The 21983-nt window shown below is 39.3% G+C and overlaps 1 protein-coding gene across 1 annotated transcript in view; it reads left to right on the forward strand.

Annotated features, from left to right (window-relative positions):
* Positions 1-17072, forward strand: part of vil1 (villin 1) — an 82699-nt gene extending 65627 nt beyond the window's left edge. The window contains exons 13-20 of the mRNA XM_071925682.1: positions 5193-5351; positions 5522-5701; positions 9560-9705; positions 14778-14922; positions 15813-16001; positions 16145-16213; positions 16303-16443; positions 16959-17072. Of these exons, the coding sequence (XP_071781783.1) occupies positions 5193-5351; positions 5522-5701; positions 9560-9705; positions 14778-14922; positions 15813-16001; positions 16145-16213; positions 16303-16443; positions 16959-17072 (1143 nt within the window). The remainder of the gene's footprint in view (positions 1-5192; positions 5352-5521; positions 5702-9559; positions 9706-14777; positions 14923-15812; positions 16002-16144; positions 16214-16302; positions 16444-16958) is intronic.
* Positions 17073-21983: the final 4911 nt, after the last annotated feature.

Raw genomic sequence — 21983 nt, forward strand, 5'->3', positions numbered from 1 at the left:
TATTCCGTTTTGAAGTAAATCATACCTGAAAAGGGGAGAGTCTGGTCACTATCAAGAAAGTGACCAGACGCAGTGTTTCCTCACCAATGTTTCTATCATGAATGAAGAAAGTACAGCGAGCTCCCCTTACTGCACAGCCACAGGCAGATCAGTGTAGAAGGCTTTTCAGTACTGTTTTATCGTTCTCATTCTCATTTTTAAAGATATCTCTTCACCATGTAACAAAAATAGTCTTTTAACTTATACTCTTATGAACTGACATTTTTATTACTTTTACCATCACTTGATAAAGTAAAAAAAAAAAAAAAATCCCTATCTAATGAAAAAAACATGCTGTTCATTATTATAATGATAGAGATCCAACACATGTAATGCACTTTTGAGGGAAGATTGTAATGGCGTATTATTTAATAACTGTAATTACAGGTGGCAATAGCTTTGGAGGGGGAGGACTTTGCGGTAAAACTGGCATATTTCATTTCAACATATATTCCATGGTTTTCTTTACACACACACACACACACACACACACACACACACTTAATATATATTTATACAGTGTATATATATATATATACATACATATACATATATTTCATCATAGGATAAAGGTGATCACTCAGAATAACTTTGTATTGATTTGCAGTGACCCTTCCCTCTAACGGGACACCAGACCCCCTCACTGTAGGGGTCAAGCATTCATGCCTGTACCATTCTCTTGGTGTACACCACACATGCACTCGCCCACTTGTCGAGAATATGGTGAAGGATGACTCATCTGACCATATAATTTTTTCCACATCTCTGTAGACCAGTGCCTATGGTTTTTGCACCACTGAAAATGTGTATTCGTCTTTGTAATGAGGGGTTTATGCACTGCAACCCTACTATAATATCTCTATGTAGTTGCCGACACACTGTTCTTGCTGACAGTCTGATCACAGCCTGCATTGACATTCTCAGTCACCTGAGGAAGAGTTGCTCTTCTGTTTTTCCTTACAATCGCACTAATGCACAAGCATCACGGTCATTGAATGTACGCTTTCCATCACAATTTCATACCCTATGTACTGATGTCTTTCCCATAGATCTAAATGCAGATGTCACTTTAGTCACTATTCCTATTGAAACACTAGCCAGATGAGCAGTCTTTGTGACTGAAGTTCCTGCCATCCGTGCCCCAATAATGAACCCTCTTTGAAAGTCACTTAGATCTTTTCCTCTTCCTCTCGATCCAAAATCGAGGTGAACTGGGCCTGCTCAGCATTTTTATACATCCCACAGAGCATGATAGGATGTTAATTGCTTAATTGTATGATGCAGTACTGTATGGAAGCATCTGCATTCGTTATGTTTCTCCACTCATTTATTCAGGTTGTTCCTTTAATTTGTCAACCATCTGTATATATATATATATATATATAGATATATATATATATATATATATATAGAGATATATATATATATATATATACACATCATATATATATATTAGGGGTGTCACGATTCTCCAAATCCACGATTCGATTTGACTTTCAATTTTAAGGTCACGATTCGATTCGATTTTCGATTTAAACATTTTTTTTTTCAGCACTGACAGCTATGCCATTGTTAGACTATCGAGTCTTGATTTGTAAAGATCAACAGATCATTGGTTTTATGCCCTAACAACTGTCATTGACATTTTCAAATTCTTCTTTAAAAAGATGGTATCAAGTGTGATATAACTGCCATATTTTTTATTTTGGAATGTACCACACGGCCATATGGTCACATTTTTTCAAAGTTTTTCCATTTAAAAAAAAAAACGTTCCCTTTAATTTGGTACCAAATACATGGCAAGGTGATTCAGCGTGTCTCCTCACTTCATTGTCAACATTCACAGTATGACAACAAAACAGATCCTTCCTATCTTGGCTAATGATAAGCTTTCACAATACATACAAAACCTCCAGCGCTTCAGCCCACACAGTAATAAGATCAGACAATAATAGTCGCCAAACAAATATGCAAAAAGTCGCCAAACTTATATGGATAAAAGTCGCGGCGACCTGGCCAGTCCTCCTACCGACTCTTTGGCGCACTGCCTCCCGGAAAACAGCGTCCGTCTCCGGCGGTGAGAGCAGGCAGGTGTTTAGTGAAGGTGATCTTGTGTCTTGTTTTATCGAGCAAGAACAGCGATTTCGATCAAAAGACTTCAACTCACAACGTCTTCATAACTTTCCACTACATACGGCGGGTCAGGTTCTGTCTCACAGCACAATCTGACAGCTTCCAGAAGGTTTTAAAAGCATGACGCTTAGCCGGCGAAGCCATTTTAGGTTAACCCTAACCCTAACCCTAACGTTACCGGTGGAGGACGACTAAACCCGGGGAAAATCAAACGTCTCAGTGCAAGGGCGTAGGTTTGATTTTGACATTGGTAGGGACACAAATGGGGGAGGTCCGGAGGGGATGTAACCCCCACTGGAAGCTGAGGCGTTTTGCATTTATGATAGACTTCTGACCGCCATTTCATATCATCTAGATCAGTGATTCTCAACGTTTTTCATATCGAGGACCCCTAGTTTAGTCCACATTAGAGCCATGGACCCCCATTTGATGAGATTTTGTCTCTCGGCCCCAAATCTGAGAATACTTTTATTGTTAGATATGATTTTGATCCAGAATCCCATGACTGTCTGTATTGTAGGTAGAGAGATAACAGTGAAACTATGATCAAAACAGTCATTCTTCTACATTCTGTAATTGTGTTAACTATTTGTAAATTAAATAATGCTGAAGTTTAACAATTCATCAATTTGCTGGGGACCCCCTGGAACCCCCTCAAGGACCGCTGGTGGTCCCCGGACCCCACGTTGAGAACCACTGATCTAGATAGTTATGGTAGCCAATACACTCATTAACAGACACACAGACACAGGGGTGTAGCACATTAATGAATCCTTTACTCAAATTTGCCAGCTGAATGGGACTTTGAAGAGCACATTTTGTTTTAAGGCAGGTACTGTAGTACTGTTGCCTATTCAAACCAACGATCTGTATTTACATTTAAAAAAAAAATAATAATAATAATAATAATGATAAGATATTGTAAACTATATCCAAACCCTACATACAAACAGCTGAGTGTCCACTGCCTTGCTCTTATTTGAAGGAGCCAAACACATGCCTATGCCTGTCATTAACAGAGATGAACTGTTGGCATATTTGTTTTACATCAGTGTTGTCCAGTGTGGCACACAGCAGCATTGTTCAATCTCACTTGTGACATGTAGGCTACTTACGGTCGTCACTCGTCACAGACGCACGCGACATGGTACTTAAATAAACTAACTGTAATGGCTAAACACAACTGTTACTAATATAAAACAGGATGGAGTCTTCACTCGCATGCTCGCCGGTAGGCGGAGTTTTGGCTCTTCTTGTACACAGCCCACAGCATTTCATACGTTAGCAAGAAATGGCAAAGCCAATCAGCGATTTTTTTGGGGGGTTAGGGAGGCGGTGTCACGCCAATTTTTATCCGGGTGACGCAATAACATTCTAAAACAGCTGTTATACTAAAGTTTCGTTACAGCGTCCGTTGCTATGCCGACACGGGACACCAATGCACTACACCAATGCAGCGGGACTCGTAGTAGAGAACGCTATCTGTTAACATTGACTAGACACTGACGGACAAGACAACGTTTATTGTCAATCAAAATAATTGCTAGGGACATTTCAGAGTCGCTTGATATTGGTAGGGACACGTCCCTACCGTCCCTACCCAATTCTACGCCCTTGTCTCAGTGTCACCAGATATACAGTATTTTCTGGTTCCGGTTCATCGATGACAACTTGAAGTATATATAAAACAAAGCTGATAACTTGATTTTCAGTTTTTGGTACATTTTAAACGATTTAAAAATGACGGGCGCTCTTGGGCGCTATAGTGAAATATAGAACGGGTGCTCTCTAGCAGCTATGCTGTGTCGTCATTGAAATGTTGTTTTTTTTCTTTAGACACGTGCAAGTAGGCAGGGGTGGAGAGAAAAAAAATACTGGGAGAATCGCAAACCTGCTTGTGATTTTGAAGGTCGAAATCGAACGCTCATTTCGATCGATTTTCGATTTAGAATCGAAATCGTGACACCCCTAATATATATGTGTATATATATATATATATATATATATACACATATATATATATTTATTTTTTTAAATTCAATTCTTGTATGTCCAATTAAGTCTGTTACTGTGTGTATAAGTTCCTTTGTGTATGCTATATTGTTTCAGAAATATCACCAAATAGCTGGTCTAGGGTCTCCTCTCCTAACATCTATTACCAAAGTAGATGGACGTATGTGATTTTCTGTTAAACTGTACTTACTGTGGGGCAACCTTGTATTTACCCTATAATTACTGTGGAGAAGAGGGGAACAAGCGCTAAAATATTTTACAGCCAGCACACTTTGTACTTACTCCATAACTACAGGGCAAGCACCAATAACATTTGTTTTGTCCATCGTAATTACGTTACTGTACCCTGTAATTATTTTTTAAGTATGCAGTAATTATGAAAATAGTTACACCATAACTGCCTTATAAGTCTCTCATAATTACAAAATTGTTACCCCTTAATTCCTGGACTTCTTGTTTTGTTACCCTGTAACTACAGCATTGTTATTTTATTAGTACACCATAATTACAAACTAGTTACACTGTAATTAGCGGGCTGTAATATAAAGCGTTGCCAAATAATTCTTAGGTAGCAAGCTTATGTAGCACAGCACCCTCTATTGACTGACTGCCTGTTCAGAATACTTGCCGTATTTAAAATGACCATTTAAACTGTGGCATGAGATTTGTTTGGAGAGCTTGAGAGCATGAGACAGAGTCTGAAAGCGTGTCTCACACCAAATGCATGAGAGTTGACAACCCTGATAATACACTAGTCTTAAGTCTTAAACAACATATTGGCATGAAGCCAACAGAGAGCCACCCCCTAACAGCTGTAGTTTTCAGAATCACTACACTACGATTTTTGTCGTAATTTTGACGTAGGAAATCTTGAAACCGACTTGGGAAAACCAAAATATCCAAATAGCGATGGTATTTCCAATCAGAAGCACAGACTCATGTGTTGCATATTTTCCTGTGTTACATTCCCTTAAAGGTGATCATTTTGTGTGACGTTTCTGGTGTAGGGTCGCCATGCAAGTACAGCAGAGCTCACCGCCTCTGCTTTCCAAGCTGTCAAACTGGATCAACAGTACAATGGAGAGCCTGTCCAGGTCCGTGTACCCATGGGCAAAGAACCTCTCCACCTTATGGCTATATTTAAAGGAAAGATGGTTGTTTATGAGGTAAGTCCACTTGAGCCTTCCTTTAGATAACTTCAGTGGATTTCTTGTGGTAGATTTGGCTGAAAGTATGTGGCTGAGAATTAGACAGATCTAACACCATGTTTTCATTAAAGCTTAACTCAACAAACAAAATTAGTTCTCAGCTTTTACATAAATGTAATCGTTGACAGGAAGGAAGCTCAAGAGCCAGCTCCACACAGAACCATCCCTCTATGCGTCTCTTCCATGTTCATGGCACCAACGAGTTCAACACCCGAGCCATCGAAGTCTCTGCACGTTGTTCATCCCTTAATTCCAATGATGTTTTTCTGCTCAGCACTGACACGTGCTGCTATCTGTGGTATGGAAAGGTAAAAATCAACACAAAATTTTGTGAAATGAGCATGAACTCTGAAATTCAGACTAGATGTTGTGGACACCAATTATGTAAATAATATGTTCCTCCACCACTAAAGGTTTATGCAACAACAGCACAAATTGGCTTATGTGACAATAGCATGAACTGGACACGCCATTTTCACCTGTTTCACCAACATGAAACGCTGAGCGGTTAAATGGATAGTTCACCCAAAAATGAAAATTCTGTCATTATCTATTCACCCCCATGCCAGTTGAAACATGGGTGAAGGGTGTTAGTCCATATAAGACTCACGGAGCTTCCCAGCACAACTTCCTAGCAGCCTTCTCCAAAACAACTGAAGTCTTTGAGGACCAATCGCCAGCCACCAGGTCCAGCCACCCTGCTGGACCTCCCCCCCTCACCATCATTCCAACCGGCCGGCACCAACCTCCCATCCCACCTTGCCCTTCCCAGTCCAAACCCCTCATCCCTCACACTATTCTCCTCTCCCGCTTCACTCCCAGACCCAATTGGACTCAACTACATCAACTCTGGTGATTGGCAGCTCCATGGTCTGGGATGTTCAGCTGCACCCTTCCTCAGGCTCTTACAAAGTCCACTGTTTCCCTGGTGCACAAGTGTGGGACATTCACCGCAGGCTACCGCACATCCTGTCCAACTACAACAACATTGACAACATCATCATCCATGTTGGCACCAATGACATTAAATAGACTCAGAGCAGCTCCCTGTGTGATAAAACCAACAGCTGCCAATGTAAATAACCTGATTTATATTCCTCGTCAGCCATCAGCTTACACTCCCACCTCCAACCCAGTTGTCAGCACAGAATTTGAATGGATAGAACGGTCTTTCCACTGTTTTCTATGGTATTTTGGCTGGTACACCAAAAAATTGCATCTAATTGGTTTCTATGGTGACAACGGAAGTTTGGCCATTAAGGCCGTAAAGTGTGTCATACCGGCTGCCACACAGCGTGAGTGGGTAAGCTTTGTAATGTTACAAGACGAACGTTTAATGAATAAAATGTGACGACTCACCAACAGTAATATAGCGGTCCAATTGGTCCAAAAATCCTTGAGTAGCCCCCCGCTGACAGCAAAGCGACGGAGATAGCGCAACGCCAGTTTTCCACTGCTTGGTCCTTGCTGCGGCTTGCCGTAAGTCGGTTTATACGGAAGCTAGGCCAACGGTACCAAGGAAGTTTTATGTAGGAACGGTACACATAAAAATGGCCGCTGCTCCGACCATCCAGGAGCATTGATTAGAATGGGAAAGACCGTTCTATCCATTCAAATTCTGTGGTTGTCACGTTTGGACTCTTGAATGTTAGGTCTCTCTCTGATAAGTCTTTAATCTGCCATTTTAGTAGCTGTTGTTCACAAAAATCACATAAAATGTTCCCCTATCTTTAATGGCACTTTTCCCACCTTTGAATCACTTACTTTCCTGGTAAATGGTAAGGCTCCCTTGCTATGCGTCTTAGTCTACAGACCCCCTAAACTGAACCATGATTTCATCCAGGAATTCTCTGACCTTCTGTCTGTCATCATGCCTAAATATGATAGAATTTTAATTCTTGGTGATTTTAACATCCATGTGTGTTGCCCATCACATGCACTTGTCACTGACTTATTCAATCTGTTAGTGAACCTACTCATGTAAAGGGCCATACTCTTGACCTTATACTCTCCTTTGGTTTCCCCTATATAATCTTGAGATAAAGGACATATGTGTGTCTGACCACAAGGCAATTGTATTTGATGCACAGGTACTTCCTTCTACCTCAAAGCCATCCTCTCCACTCAGCTATCGCATTTTTAACACAACTTCTGCATCCAAATTCTCTGAGGCTTTCTTGGCGACTCACAGTGATATATCTTTTATTACATCCCACAGTCACACTGATGAGCTAGTCACTCATTTTAATCAAACCTGTTTGGTAGTCCTCGACTTCATTGCTCCAGAATTTAGAAAAGCTCAGCGTAAATGGAAGGCTAATAAATTACAGATCTTCTGTGATATTTTGAGAAGTCAAATGCTCACATATCAGAAAATGCTTAAGGATGCAAGAGCTGCATTTTACTCAGACCTCATATCTAAAAACTGTCACAACTCTAAGGTTCTGTTCAAAGCCATAGATTCTGTCATTAGCCCTTCCCCCAGCTACAGCCTTGAAGCCTCCACAGAGAAGTGTGAGGAATCTTTAGTTTGTTTTACTCAAAAGGTTGAAAATATAAGATGTCCAATCTCTCCTACTGACACTGTGTTATGTTAGATAATTCAGCTGTTTTAAATTGTTTTCAACCAATTTTTTTTATTGTTTTTAAAGGATATTGTCTTGCAAATGAGGGCAGTTCCAGCCGTCAGGTTAAGTCACGTGAAAAAATAACTCGTTATGACGAGAAAACAGATTTTGTTTTGTCGTGATAACGAGATAATTAAGTCGTTATGACGAGAAAACAGATTGTTTTTGTCGTGATAATGAGATAATTAAGTTGTTATCTCGACATAACAAAAGAGCAAAAAAAAATGATGTATGTCCTCTATGGACTGCCGTAGTTATGCGTCAAGCTAGGCTACTGTATTTCTGCCTCTCCCACCATGTTGACATTCCAAAACAGCCCAATGGACAGAAATCTGTCTGTCAATAATTCTGTTTTTTTTCCCAACGGATAGTGTGACTGCAGCTAGTGGAATTCAACACATGCGCCATGAGCCTGTACAGGATCTGTACTTGTTTTTATTATTCAGCTCTATTATTTATTTAATTGTGGTAGTATTACATCACTGTCTCCTTGGGTTTTATTGTATGTAAAGCTTTGTAAACATTGTTTTTAGAAAAGTGCTATACAAATAAAGTTATTAATATTATTATTATTATTATTATTATTATTCCTAGCCTCCTATTGGGGAGGGAGGCCAGATCACAGAGTGTGATCAACTCGAGACTCGTCTGGCTTGTGAGGCTAAGATTAGAGTTTTTAACACAAAAATCCATCTGCTTTCCCTTCTCAGAATTAACATTAACAATAAACACCACCTGTCAGGTGGTGCTTTCACCACCTCTAGACCCATCTCAGAGAACTAAAGTCATGTTTGTGTTCATTAAAATGTCTGACTACAGAAAACTTGACATCATTATTGACATCATTATTTATTTGATTATGTAAACGGCTGGTTTAGGTTTATATAAAGGCCTCCCCTTTATGGTTTATGTAAAGGGGTGACCTTTCAACGTGCGACCAATGGCTTTACAGTGGTTGTAGTCTGCACACCATCTTTTTAGTCTTTTATGATTTCAAAAATGAGGGAAAAGCTCAATCAATCCTTTCCCTCAATTTAATAGTCCATATTATCAGAAAAAAATCCGAAAAATTACATTACATGATATATTACAAAAATCAACCTGGAAAGGTGTCAATCACGTTATTCACTTACTGTGCCTTGAGGTGTACTTTGCATAGATGCGTGGAAGGAAATTCTTCATTGACTTTCATTTAGCGCCGCCCTGTGTGCTGGAGAGGCTACAACATTGCGCTTTGCAACGTGGCAAGCACAGTGTAAAAGCCTGGTTCTCTCACTGAGATGTGAATGGCCCTTTACTTTCCATTGAACTATTTCAATGTTAAACTACTGCCTGTTTCTAGTTGTGTCTCCTTCATGTTAATTCTTTAGTGGTGGGAAAACATATTTCTTTCACTTTTCATGCACAAAGCATGTATTTGCATTTTAAGACATTATGCTCATTGTTCAAGTTCAAGGTTCAAACCTCAAATCTTCACAGGTTTGGTGATGAACTCATGAGATTTTTAACATCTTAACTGTATAACTGGATTCCTTGCAGGGCTGCAGTGGCGATGAGCGAGAAATGGGTAAATCCTTGGCAGACATCATATCCAGAAGGGAGAAACATGTCATTGCTGAGGGCCAGGAACCTGCTCACTTCTGGGTCAATCTGGGTGGGAAGACGCAGTATGCCAATTGCAAAAGGTAGCAAGCATGACTCTTCAAGGATTTGTCCAACATACCACACAGAGAGAGGATGCTGAGAAAGTCTCCTCTCCATTTAAAATCAATCCTAAATCTAACCTGAAATGCTAAAAATTACGAAACTGAAGTTATGTATGTATGTATGAGTTGTGCCTCATCTTTGTACTGAGGTATTTAAGCTAAACAATCATGCAATTTGTGATAAAAGGATCAAACCACACACAGTAGTATTATTCCAAATAGAAACTAGTAACTGCTAGCATTTATGACGGGCCGGCCAGAAAAAGGAAAAAAGAAGCGGTTCGAAAAAGAAGTAATAAGATTACGATAAGATTATCATTGAAATATCTTTGAAAATATATGTCTCTATTCACACAGCAAAATACATGATTAGGCATATTTCATAAGTGTGCGATGGCAGAGCTGGAAAAGAAAAAGAAACCTGAATGTCTTCTCAGTCTTTTATCCATGTAAATCGCAGCACAAACCACAATTGCTGCAAGCCATATGGGCTGCACGTTTATTTTTGGTATCAAAATATAGTGGAAAAATACATTCTTGCGAGTCCAGGTGCAGGTCACATTCTCTTGAGAGTTTTGTATACAGTCAATGGTGTTTTGATTTGTACTCCTCAAAGACAGCGGTAGTTATATGTGTGCATTCACAAGAGACAGAAAATCTGCGAATTTAAGGGTGCATGATACGATCTGTTCATCCATACTAAGGCAGATTTCAAAGTAGTGTCAAATATTTCATTTTCAAGATAAAATTATGAGAATTATTATCTAGACAGGATTGAATGCTCCATAAGCGAAAAACTGATGTTTAAAGATGCTCTATTTTCCATTGACTACAATGGTTTCCATAAGGGCAGAATTTCAATATTTTTTGCGGGTCTCTGGGACCGGCCTAGAAGAGTGAAAGTAGCTAACTGACTGACTGACTGACTGACTGACTGACTACCCATTGTTGAAAGTCGCGTGAGAAGTGGCGTGAAGACCTACACCGTTATGGTGGTGTACGTGCTATCGCGTTGTTTGCACTGTTAGTGTTACAATAAAGTTGAATTGAATTGAATATCAAAATGTTTGTTTACACGCACTTCCCATGTGTGGTGGTCTGGGAGAACCCATGAGATGTCGCCCCTACACATTGTTGGCAATGAGCCAAAATAGATTGAAAACGAGTTTTGTGGGCATTTTGAGATTGTGAGTGATTTTGTTACTTTTATCTCTGTATTACATCATGGTGAATAATTATTTTCAAAAGGGAATACAAAAGGGCAAGTATTTATTTTTGTGGTTTTGTGAAGGGTAGTTGGCTAGCAAAAAAACAAGTTAGCCGGTGTTCCGGTACTGTCTGTCCCTCGTTCTTTCCGACTGCTGACCGCATCCACACCGATGCATGAGAGGAGGGGACTTAACCTTACTAACTTAACATTACAGCTAATGTCCAGGAAAAAACACAGGCTGCCAAACAGACGGCAAAATGACAGTAACCTACTCATTAGGAGTGTTGGCTAACAAGCGGTAGAACAGAGTCACTTACTATGAACGAAGCTACAGGTAGCTGGTGGTCGCGTCACATATCCATCAGTCATGTCCACAGAAAGATGATCGCTACATCCACTCGCATTATTGGCCGATTACTGATGTTAACAACTTATTGCAAAAACTAATAAAAAGCTTTACTACAAGGCACAGATAACTGATCCCTTTTCATTTCATCAAATTCACTTTGACTATATAGATAGCCGCACTTGTTACTCCATTCTATTTTTGCCTTCTTCCTGTTTACCATCTCAACCCTAAAGCAAAGATAGATAAGTGTCCAATAGGTGTAAAGGACATCCACAGACACACAATTAAGACAATCCTATGATTTCAGATTTCTGTAGACTAACTTGGTTAGAGGAAATAGAATGTTGTGGAATGATTAAAGACATTTTTCTCATTTTTTACTTTTAGACACATAACAGATTAGAAAACTCAAAATCAAAATATCACAAATTAAACATCTGTGGTATTTTATATTTATATATAGCCTATTACATTTTCACCATGTGAAGGGTTTTTGCAGGCCACCACACTTAGGAGTATATCACTACAATGCAGAGGGCAGTAGCCTACAAAACACATATTATACTAGGCTGCAAAAGCCAAGAGGAGGCTCGGCTTACAGTAAGGCCCGGATCTACTAAAGGTTTGCGCCAGTGCAAATCGCATTGCGGGTGCTAAAACCTTGTTTTCTTATCTACTAAGCCAGCGCACAGGGCATTTGCGCCTGAAATCATGGGTTGATCTGTGTGCGCTGTTTTTTGCGGTTTGGCCTAATTGCATATGCATTTGTGGGTGTTCCAAGGCTGAGGCGCAAAATAAATTGAGGGATTTATGGAAATTGGTAGTGGACGTGATTTATCAAGAGGCGGTGGCCGCTAACAGCTGCTGATTGCGCACGGACTTTAAGACCTAGGAATGTCTTATCATTTTGCGCATAGGATAGCGCTGCTGAAACTGTCTCTGGAACTGTTTCCAAGATCAAAGTGACAGTCATCTACACAGCATAACATGCAGCCATTAGATCGCAGGGTTTAAACGAGTATGCTGACTTAAAAATGTACAATTTAAGCCTCATTGGCAGCATAGCAGAATGCGCACTCAATATTCAGACTATTACCTAAATATACAAAAAGGAAAAGTCGCAGGCTCTTCTCTGGATTTGCTGACACTTATTATGAGCCAATGTCACCGCGACATTGCCTTGATGAAAACAATGCAGCTAAAACAAGTGTGCATAATAACTGTCACCACCGTGGAGAGGTGTGTGCACGGCTTCATACCTTCACCAGGTCTCCATCCCTCCCACACCTGGCACTTACATCTCAGTCAGGCGCTTCTGCACTTGCTCCTCCAAGGGAGTTAAGGCTCCTCTTTGACTTTATTTGTAGAACTATATTTGTAGCATTTTGGCTCACCCTCCACTAAATCGCGCTTGTGGTGCCCAACTGCATTCACTTTATGTGGTTCCAGAGTGACTTTTTACGCACGGGTAAAACTCTTCTCTGCAGCTCTTTAGGATTTTCTCTGCCACCAACACTTCCAGCTCCACTGGAGAGACATTTGCGCTTCTTTTGCCCATCGTTACGTTGCCGCTAATGGGCTATTGTGCGCATTGCTTGGCCCTTATATTAGCGCAGTCGCAATTCTAATTAATTATCTGCGCCTCCGTTCATTTGCGTGCCCTACTTTAGTAAATACCTTGCGCCGGGAATTGCGACATGTTAGTAGATCCGGGCCCAGGTCTACCTAGTCTTGTTAAAAATGCAGTTTTTGAGACAGAAGTCTGAAATTTGATAAGTTTAATTTATGAAGACAGGAACATTTTTTGACAACGAGTAAGGCAATTTATAGTAGCTGTGTACAGTACCATTCACAGTAAAACATTTTGATCCACTGTGGCTCAATTTTTGATCAAATGAAAAACCCCACAATAGTTTTATTTGTGCACATCTAAGGATGCTCTGTAATGATTTTCATGCAATTTGTGCAAAGTATGTGGGACTAGTTAGATTTAATTCGTTTTACAGTTTTTAATAAAAACATATACTTTGACTACATCCATCCGTTCATCATCACTAACACTCTTTCGGTTTGGCGCAGAGAAATATTTATCAATTTCCTGCAGGTTCCACGATCAGTCCCCCATACGGAATAATAATAAGATTATTATTATGACACCAAAGAAAAGTTGAAAAGTGTTGAGCCACAAAGTAGATAACTTTCTGGCTCAACACCTTTCAACTTTTCTCAGTGGTCTTCATGTGGTATCTTCAACTTAGATATCTACAATATGGATGGACTTAGCTCCTTCCAAGATTTGAAAAAAATCATATTCCATCCCTGGTTCTTACTGTTTTGTTTTGTGTTGGGGTTTTTTTTTATCACAAACTCTGAACAGCCCTTAAAGCATATTTGATAACAAGTGATAATGATGTGATATCACCGCCTGTTGTACTCTATAGAAGGTGACATGGCATCTGGCATCAAAGACCAGCCAATAGCAGACCCTACTTTTCAATGCCCTGGAACCTGAATGATGAGATGTCATGTTTGAAGTAATTGAAATGTACTGCTATTGGGTAATCTCTATCATTCCTCCTTATGGAGCTCTTGTGTTCACTTATTCTCTGTTTTAATGAACGTGATGCCTTACCAACATAAGCTAACCCACAAGGACATTTGATCATATAAATTACATGAGAAGTGGAACATGTGATGACATCGTTGATAAAATACTTTTTCCCAGTATGAGGATGAGAAAAGTAGTTACATTTGACCATATTATTACATTGAGCACATCCTCTGCATTTGTAGCACCCATTTGGAAGAGGTTTTAACAAAGCCTGTGTACTCTTTTTCACTGATTTTACATTAGCATGTACAAGGCTATCTCTGAGATTACGTCCTCTTCGATAGACTATTAGTGGTGGTTCTTTCAAATCCATGGACATTGCTGGGTCTGATGATAATATGTGCCAATGTTTTTTAATAATAGAACCCAGTCTATGGCAGTTGGGGGTATAGATTGTACTAAAACATGATGGAGTATTTCTTTTTCTGTGGGGGATTCTTTTGTAACAATTCATTCATTTTTCTTAAAAAAAAAAACCTAAACCTTATTATTAAAATTGAACGACTATGATGGACCCACGGTGCTAACATCGATTGATGCTATCACAAATTAAGTGGAGGCATTCTGGACCCTGGAAAAGTTGTGTAACTACTAGACTGCAGAAAAATTGTGACAGTTTTTGCAAGAATCACTGACTTGCATAATTACAACATGTGAGGCAACAAACTTCGATATAAGCAATGAGTATTATTTTACAAAAAGTAATAATATGGGACCTGTTAATTTTACATGTCTCTTAAGGGCCAAATTTGTGGCATCCCAATATCTGAATCTTGTTCTCTCATACAGAGGTGCCTCTGTGACAAAGTTGAAGCTTTAATCACAAGTGTTTGAATCTTTGGTATATACCATATTAACCACCCCACTCTAATCCTCTCCAGACTTCAGGATGGACACAACAATATCACCCCACGTTTGTTTGAGTGCTCCAACCAGACAGGACGCTTCTTGGCCACAGAGATCACCAACTTTGATCAGGAAGACCTGGACGAGGATGACATCATGCTGCTAGATATCTGGGATATGGTCAGAAGGACCTGTTTTATATCTAAAGGAATAGTTCAACCCAGAATTAAAATGATCATTATCTACTGATCCCCATGTCAGTCGCAACTCAATTGAAGTTTGCAGGACTACCAACCACACAGCAAGTCTCAGCCTTCTCCCAAACTATTGTATCTACTAGCAACTAAGGCATCTATTTACAGCTCCAAAAAACAACATAAAAAGGAAAAATTTCTCCAAGTAGCTTGTGCAGCATAATCAAAGTGTTTTGCCAAATGATTGCACTGTGGCTCCAATGTTTACCTCATTATCTCCTAAATCTTCCTCACTGACAATGTTCTGGTCGCGTGTGCACTCTACAGAGCTCTAGAGATAGACTCTGCTTGCTACTGTAGGCACTCAAACGTTGGTGCATTATAGAACAAAGCATTGTCAGTGAGGGAGAAAAATCTGAGATAATGTGGTAAATATTGGACTTTTGGACCCACACTGCAATCGTTTGGCTACAAAACGTGGATTATTCTGCACAAGGTATTTGGAGAAATTTGGTGGACAATTTATGCAGGAGCTAACTCGCTGTGTTGTTGGTGGTCTTACGAACTTGAATGGAGTTTTGACTGACATGGGGTGAGTAGATAACTGAAGTTTCATTTTGGGATGAACAATTCCTTGAATCTACAATCATTTGGCTATTCGTTTTTAGAAGAACACTTACAGATGTACTGCAGTATAACCATTTGCAACAATTTCATGCCTTTAAAAAGCACCTAGAGAAGCTAAACTGACTGCTGAATTTGGGCTTAAATATATCTGTTTGTACATTTACATCTGGAATTACATAAAGCTGCATTTGACTAGCCAAATTGTAAAGAGCTACTTCAAAAACTCACCTCACTCATAATCTCCTTCAGGTGTTCTTGTGGATGGGCAATGGTGGCAATCAAGTGGAGAAAGAAGCAGCAGTTACAACAGCAGAGGAATATCTGCGCTCCCACCCTGGTGGACGTGATGTGGACACTCCCATTGTGGTAGTTAAACAGGGCTTTGAGCCCCCTACCTTCACCGGATGGTTCCATGCCTGGGATCCACAAAAGTGGAGTGTATGTAGCTGGAAGATAAATGGAAAACATTTTTAACTACAGTTAAGCAATGTACTCTGCTGTTAAAAGTGTCATTGAGTGTAATGATTTTGTCCGCAAGACTTTGCTGTTAACTTAAGTAAATCTGACTTTTATTTCACCAGAGAGGGAAATCCTATGAGGAGTTGAAGTCTGAACTTGGAGATGCCACTGATATCATCCAAATCACTGTGGTGAGGGTCAAATGCTCTGTTACCAAACCCCCCAGGTTTCCCATTCCCTTTTGGCGTCCTGAATCTTACTTTTCTGTATCTTTCTACAGGATAGGACAAAGAATTCTGCACAAAATACTACAGAAATGGGAATGCTTTCCCCGTCAGCCCTACCCACCTTCCCTGCTAAGACGCTGGTCAATCACCTGCCTGAGGACCTGCCAGATGGAGTTGACCCATCAAGGAAAGAGGTGACCCAGGAATTAATGTGCTTTACTCACATCCAGTGTGACACAGGTTTATTTTGTTTTTGTTTTGTTTTTTTATACAGTGTTGCTGATTACATACAAACAGAATAGCGTATGAAATAAATACCTTAAGACAAGTGCTGGAGAGGATATAGACCTTTATATAAGGGATAAGGGAAATACAGTGTGCACTCATACACCAGACAACATGGTAGAAGTCAAACAACCATCAACCAAGTCAACAAATGAATTCAATCTTTTGTTCAACGATTCTCTTGGTTACAACAAGAGAGTGCTACCATAGCACTTTGGTCTTAACGGGTGGAGTTTTTAACATCAGTATAGTTTCACTCACTCCAATTATGCATACCCCACCCCCTCCTCCTATTTTCCACTATTTTACATAGTTTACAGCCTTACCTTGGACTCTCTGTGCTCATAAATGAGCCAGAAGTATGTAGGATGAATATTCAGTTGTGACTCAGAAAGTTGACCTAGTATCTCTCTCTTGTTTGTAGGAGCACCTATCTAATGAGGAGTTTGCTCTGGTTCTGGGTGTTTCTCGGCTTCACTTCTACTCCATGCCAGTCTGGAAGCAACAAAATCTGAAGAAAGAGAAGGGTCTCTTCTAGGGGGAGACAGTGTACACCCTGTGGTCCATTTTGACAGCTTAAATTGTGAATTTTTGTTTTTATTATAAAATGGCTGCTTAAATATGCAGTGTGAAATTTTAGAGGGAAATTGATAAATCAGTGCATGCTGTCATTTAACTGTGAACCTTAATGGTAAGATGCGATGAATAGGTATAAAACTGGACAATATAAAATAGGTTAAAGCTGCACTGGGCAATATTTTTTTTATGTAAAGAACCCCTATCTTAACTTAAATCTCAAATTGGGGCTGCAGCAGAGAAGAGCGACCCATTCCCCCTAATTGAGACCGATTTGCCCTATTCGCCCAAATGAAATGCCGGACACTACTCTTCCAAGAGAGAAACATATCATAATTTAAGAGCAAAATACAAACTGTCTCCTAAACAGCAGCGAACTAGCACTTCGTCCAGAGAAAGCTGGACGCACCAGCGTCCCTAACAAAAACGTACAATGGTAATACTATAAAAAAAAACATAATGCTATTACCATGTTTTTTTAGTCACTACCTTGATTGTACAATGCCATGGTAAAACAATGCTATACGGTAGTGACCAAAAAAACACCAAAAACCATGCCACTGTACTATCACGTGTACCATGGTACAGTACCACTGCTAATATGAGTACATAGTTGACACATACATTGCAGTTTCACCCAATTTCAGAGATAGAAAAAACAAAAATAACAAAAAAAATACTGCTGGCAAGTTTATTACACAAACTTTGCAATACCATTGAGCCAATGTTATCTTGTCCAATATGAAAATACTCCAAAAAATAGGGCTCTTTTTGTTTAAATACAATAACACTGGGCTCTTGCATGGCCGGTGAAAAGTTAGCATTTCCATATTAAAGCCTTCATCAGAATGACCCATGCAGACACAGGAAATAACATATACTCTACTGGTCCAATCTTCAACAAGTTGACAGTTGACAAATAAACAACACACAATCTTCATGGAATATAGAAATATACAACCATGGAGTGTAGAAAAATATTTTCTTTTTTTTTCATATAATTTACACTATGCATTGCATAAATAAAATAATACAGCACCTATTAAGGTGCATCTTTGAAAGTGTGTATCTACCCGGGGAGCAAGAAACAAAATATGTGCTGTTCCTGCTCCTTATCTGAAGTTCTGCTGTGAAATAGTTCAGTTCAGTCACTCTGTAGGATGTAATCTGAAACAGCTGCTTCCAAACGCTCCCTCTATGGAGTGCTGCTCACTAGGATAGCTCACTATCAGATCAAAGCATGGGATTGGACCACACTAAATCGATTCACTAAAACAAACATAAGAAAACAATCTGCACATAGCAGTACAGAATAGATAGTTAGAACCATTTATATTTTTCCCTTCACATATGGAATTGTATTAATTTTTTCAACACTCAGTAACAGATATAAAACCATAAACCATGGCTAGAAAGAAAGTGCATATCACACAACAATAACAATAACAAAAAAACAGTTGGCAAAGCATATTATTATTTTAGCTTTAAAATATTTCATATTTCCCTTATGAAAATAAGTGATATTCTTGCCTAGAACTGGTAGTTATATTCTTACATTCACACTTAACCACGTACTACATCACATTTCAGTTGCATAAATTAACCTTTTACCACCACAAAATAAATGCTAACCTCACAAGGCAGTAAAACACAATGAGCTTAGCTAAAATCTATTTAGCAGGACACAATTGCAGGTATATCAGTAGAGCACAATTATCTTAGCTTAGCATGAACACAAATTATACACAAATTATACAAAATGCACCAAATGGAATATACAAACATTTCACAATGCTCTTACATTACTCCAACTGCTTTAACTGGTTTATCAGTATGTGATCACTAACACTCACCATTTCAGTAGAAATATCCCTTTCCCAGAAACACAAAAAACAACAAAAACAGGCTCCCATGATGCAGTAGTTGATTTACCAACAGAAGAGTACTTTATCAACAAGTATTGGTATGATTTTAGCGAATATCTTAAACTTTCTCTCTGTTTTTATTTATTTTCACCAAAGCTCTCACCTTTCAACTGACAGTGAATTGAGGCTCATATAATTAACCCTTTAGTAACAGCATATTTCATTTGTGTTCACCCTCCCCCCTTAAATCAGCATGAGTCCCTTCATGCTCTCAAATATTGTAACCCTTATAACTGAATGATTTTCATAATCACCGAGTGAACTAAGTACTTGATTAAAACTTTCTAAAAGGATATAGGCAAAGATGAAGGTTTTACCAACTGTGGATAGTGATAAACAGCCAGGTACTTGCCACAACTTTTCATAACTGTGTATTGGGTTGTCTTCATCAGCTTCCTCAAATGCTTGTTCCCCATGAGCCTCTGGATGTGGATTGCTGTTTCCTTGTAGTTCATTTGCATCATCTGGATCACCAATTTTTTATACAATGGCCAGTACTATGGTACAACTGAAAATACCACCCAGTACCATCATACCACGGTATCAGTACCATGGTTGAAATTGAATTGTACCATAATATTTTTTCAGTACAATCACTGTACCGTGGTAGTCCCTGACTGTTACCATGAATGGCATATTGGTATATTGTTTATACCATAGCCAGTACCATGGCCAGTACCATGGTAAAACTAAAAATACCACCCAGTACCATCATACTACCATGGTACTGTGATGTTTTGCCTCTCCCATCCCTTTGGTATCTTTTAGTATAAAGCAGATTGGCTGGGTTGGTAAACATGAGCGTGCACCTTACAGAATTTCTGGGTATTGAAGTTTAAATTACCTCTCGCTGTGCAAAGTTGCCCAGTGCAGCTTTAACCATTGTATTGGCAGTCATTTATTTTTTGCTTTCAATTTAGTATTGAAGTTCATGAATAAAACCATGCCAATAGATGTGGTCATCAGTCTTACTGCATTTTAGTAGGTACTATTGGCATAATGTTATTTAATTATTTATATCCCCAAAATGAGTTTCGGGGATATTATGGATTCACCATAGTATCGTCTGCCGCCGCGTCCGCCGCCGATCCTTTGTATGAACGCGATAACTTGAACAGTTTTTATAAGAATCTTTTCAAATTTGGTATGGACATTGATGACCCCTAGAGGAAGAACTCTGTTGACTTTGATGTGTTTATGATTATTATAACTATTATTAATTAACTGATTAAATTCATTTCCATGCTATTTGGACCCATATCTCACCAGTGGTGCATTACATTGTATTGACATTTGTCAAGAGAATTGTTCAGGCAATTATGCAGATTTGTATGAAGTTTGCACTTTCTGTGATTATTACTAATAAATTAATTAATTAATTTTTGTACTGGTACTTTTAAAAAAAAATATTATTGTTTTTCTCTTTGGGCTCAATTTCCCGTGAGATGGTAAATGCTAGAGCCATGAAACTTTGCACCATGGTCTAGTATGGCTTCAATTAGACCCACAAGAAATATGACCCCCATCGGCCTGATGGTGGCGCTATAATTAAAGGTCAAAAATAAAAAGTGCTGTATCTCCCACACTGTTTGTCCGATTTACATGAAACTTGGTACACATGTCCACCTAACCATACTCTATAAATTTGCCATAAGGACCCTCAAGGTTTGCCTGGAATTTTTTTTAGATATTTTGAATTCTTTGAAAAAACATTTTTTTAACATCTCCTCCTACACAGTTGACCAATTATCGCCAAAATCAAGTCAGTAGGGGAGACAATCCCTAGAGGATTATATCCATTCATTTTGGAGTGTTTGGGAGTAATAATAATATAATCAACTTTAGATTAGCCCAGAAGGAAAAATTTTATTATTTGGCTAAATAAAAATAATTGGGACATACAACCAATATAATTGGGAAGATTAACACTGGAGTCCTATTGTGTGATTATTGAATGGCTTTTTATTACATTTGACTTAATGGGGCCTTTGGAGGGATTGGGGAATTTTGGGGATTTACCCTTGCTGTTCCTCTCTCAGAATGAGCTCAAACTGCTGGAAACAGGTTCCCAGCACACCGGGAGCATGTGCTGCGGCCTTCTGTAAGCTGGGTGCAATTTCAGCTCATTTCAGCTTCTCCAGCACCAGTAATGTGTCAATTTCTAGTTTTCTCTGTTTCTCACTCAGAATGAGTTCAAACTGCTGGAAACAGCTTCCAAGCACACTGGGAGCATGTGCTGCAGCCTTATGTAAGCTGGGTGCAGTTTCAACTCATTTCAGCCTCTCCAGCATCAGCTATGTGTGATTTTGCAGTTTTCACTGTTTCTCAGTCCAAATGAGCTGAAAAGACTAGAAACAGCTTTTCAGCAAGCTCAGAGCAGTTTCAGCTCATTTCAGCTTCTCCAGCACCAGTAATGTGTGATTTTGCAATTTTGACTGTTTCTCAGCCCACATGAGCTGAAAACGCTGGAAACAGCTTTTCACCAACTCAGGAGGCTGTCTTGCGGCCTTCTGTAAGCTGAGAGCAGTTTCAACTCATTTCGGATTCTCCAACACCAGTAATGTGTGATTTTGCAATTTTGACTGTTTCTCAGCCCAAATGAAATGAAAACACTGGAAACAGCTTTTCAGCAAGCTGAGAGCAGTTTCAGCTCATTTCAGCTTCTACTGTAGCATGCTGGCAGGGACAAAAGTGGGAAAAGGTTATAGGAGGAATGGTTTTCCTGACAAACTAGCCATGTACACCATTGTTGTCCGTTTGTTTGTTGATATCAGTGTGAAAATGACAGCCAAGTTGCTATAGCTCCGATAGCCACAGCGGCTTTTCTGCCCCTAAGCTGCACATGCATCCTCGACTGTTTGTAAACGGGAAACTCATCTATTGCAGATTTACTGCGCAAAACCGTAAATGCCCATACAGCTTGTGACCGTCCTGCGCCTTTACGCACA

This window comes from Centroberyx gerrardi, chromosome 10 (genome assembly GCF_048128805.1).
Source record: "Centroberyx gerrardi isolate f3 chromosome 10, fCenGer3.hap1.cur.20231027, whole genome shotgun sequence".
Classification (NCBI taxonomy): domain Eukaryota; kingdom Metazoa; phylum Chordata; class Actinopteri; order Beryciformes; family Berycidae; genus Centroberyx; species Centroberyx gerrardi.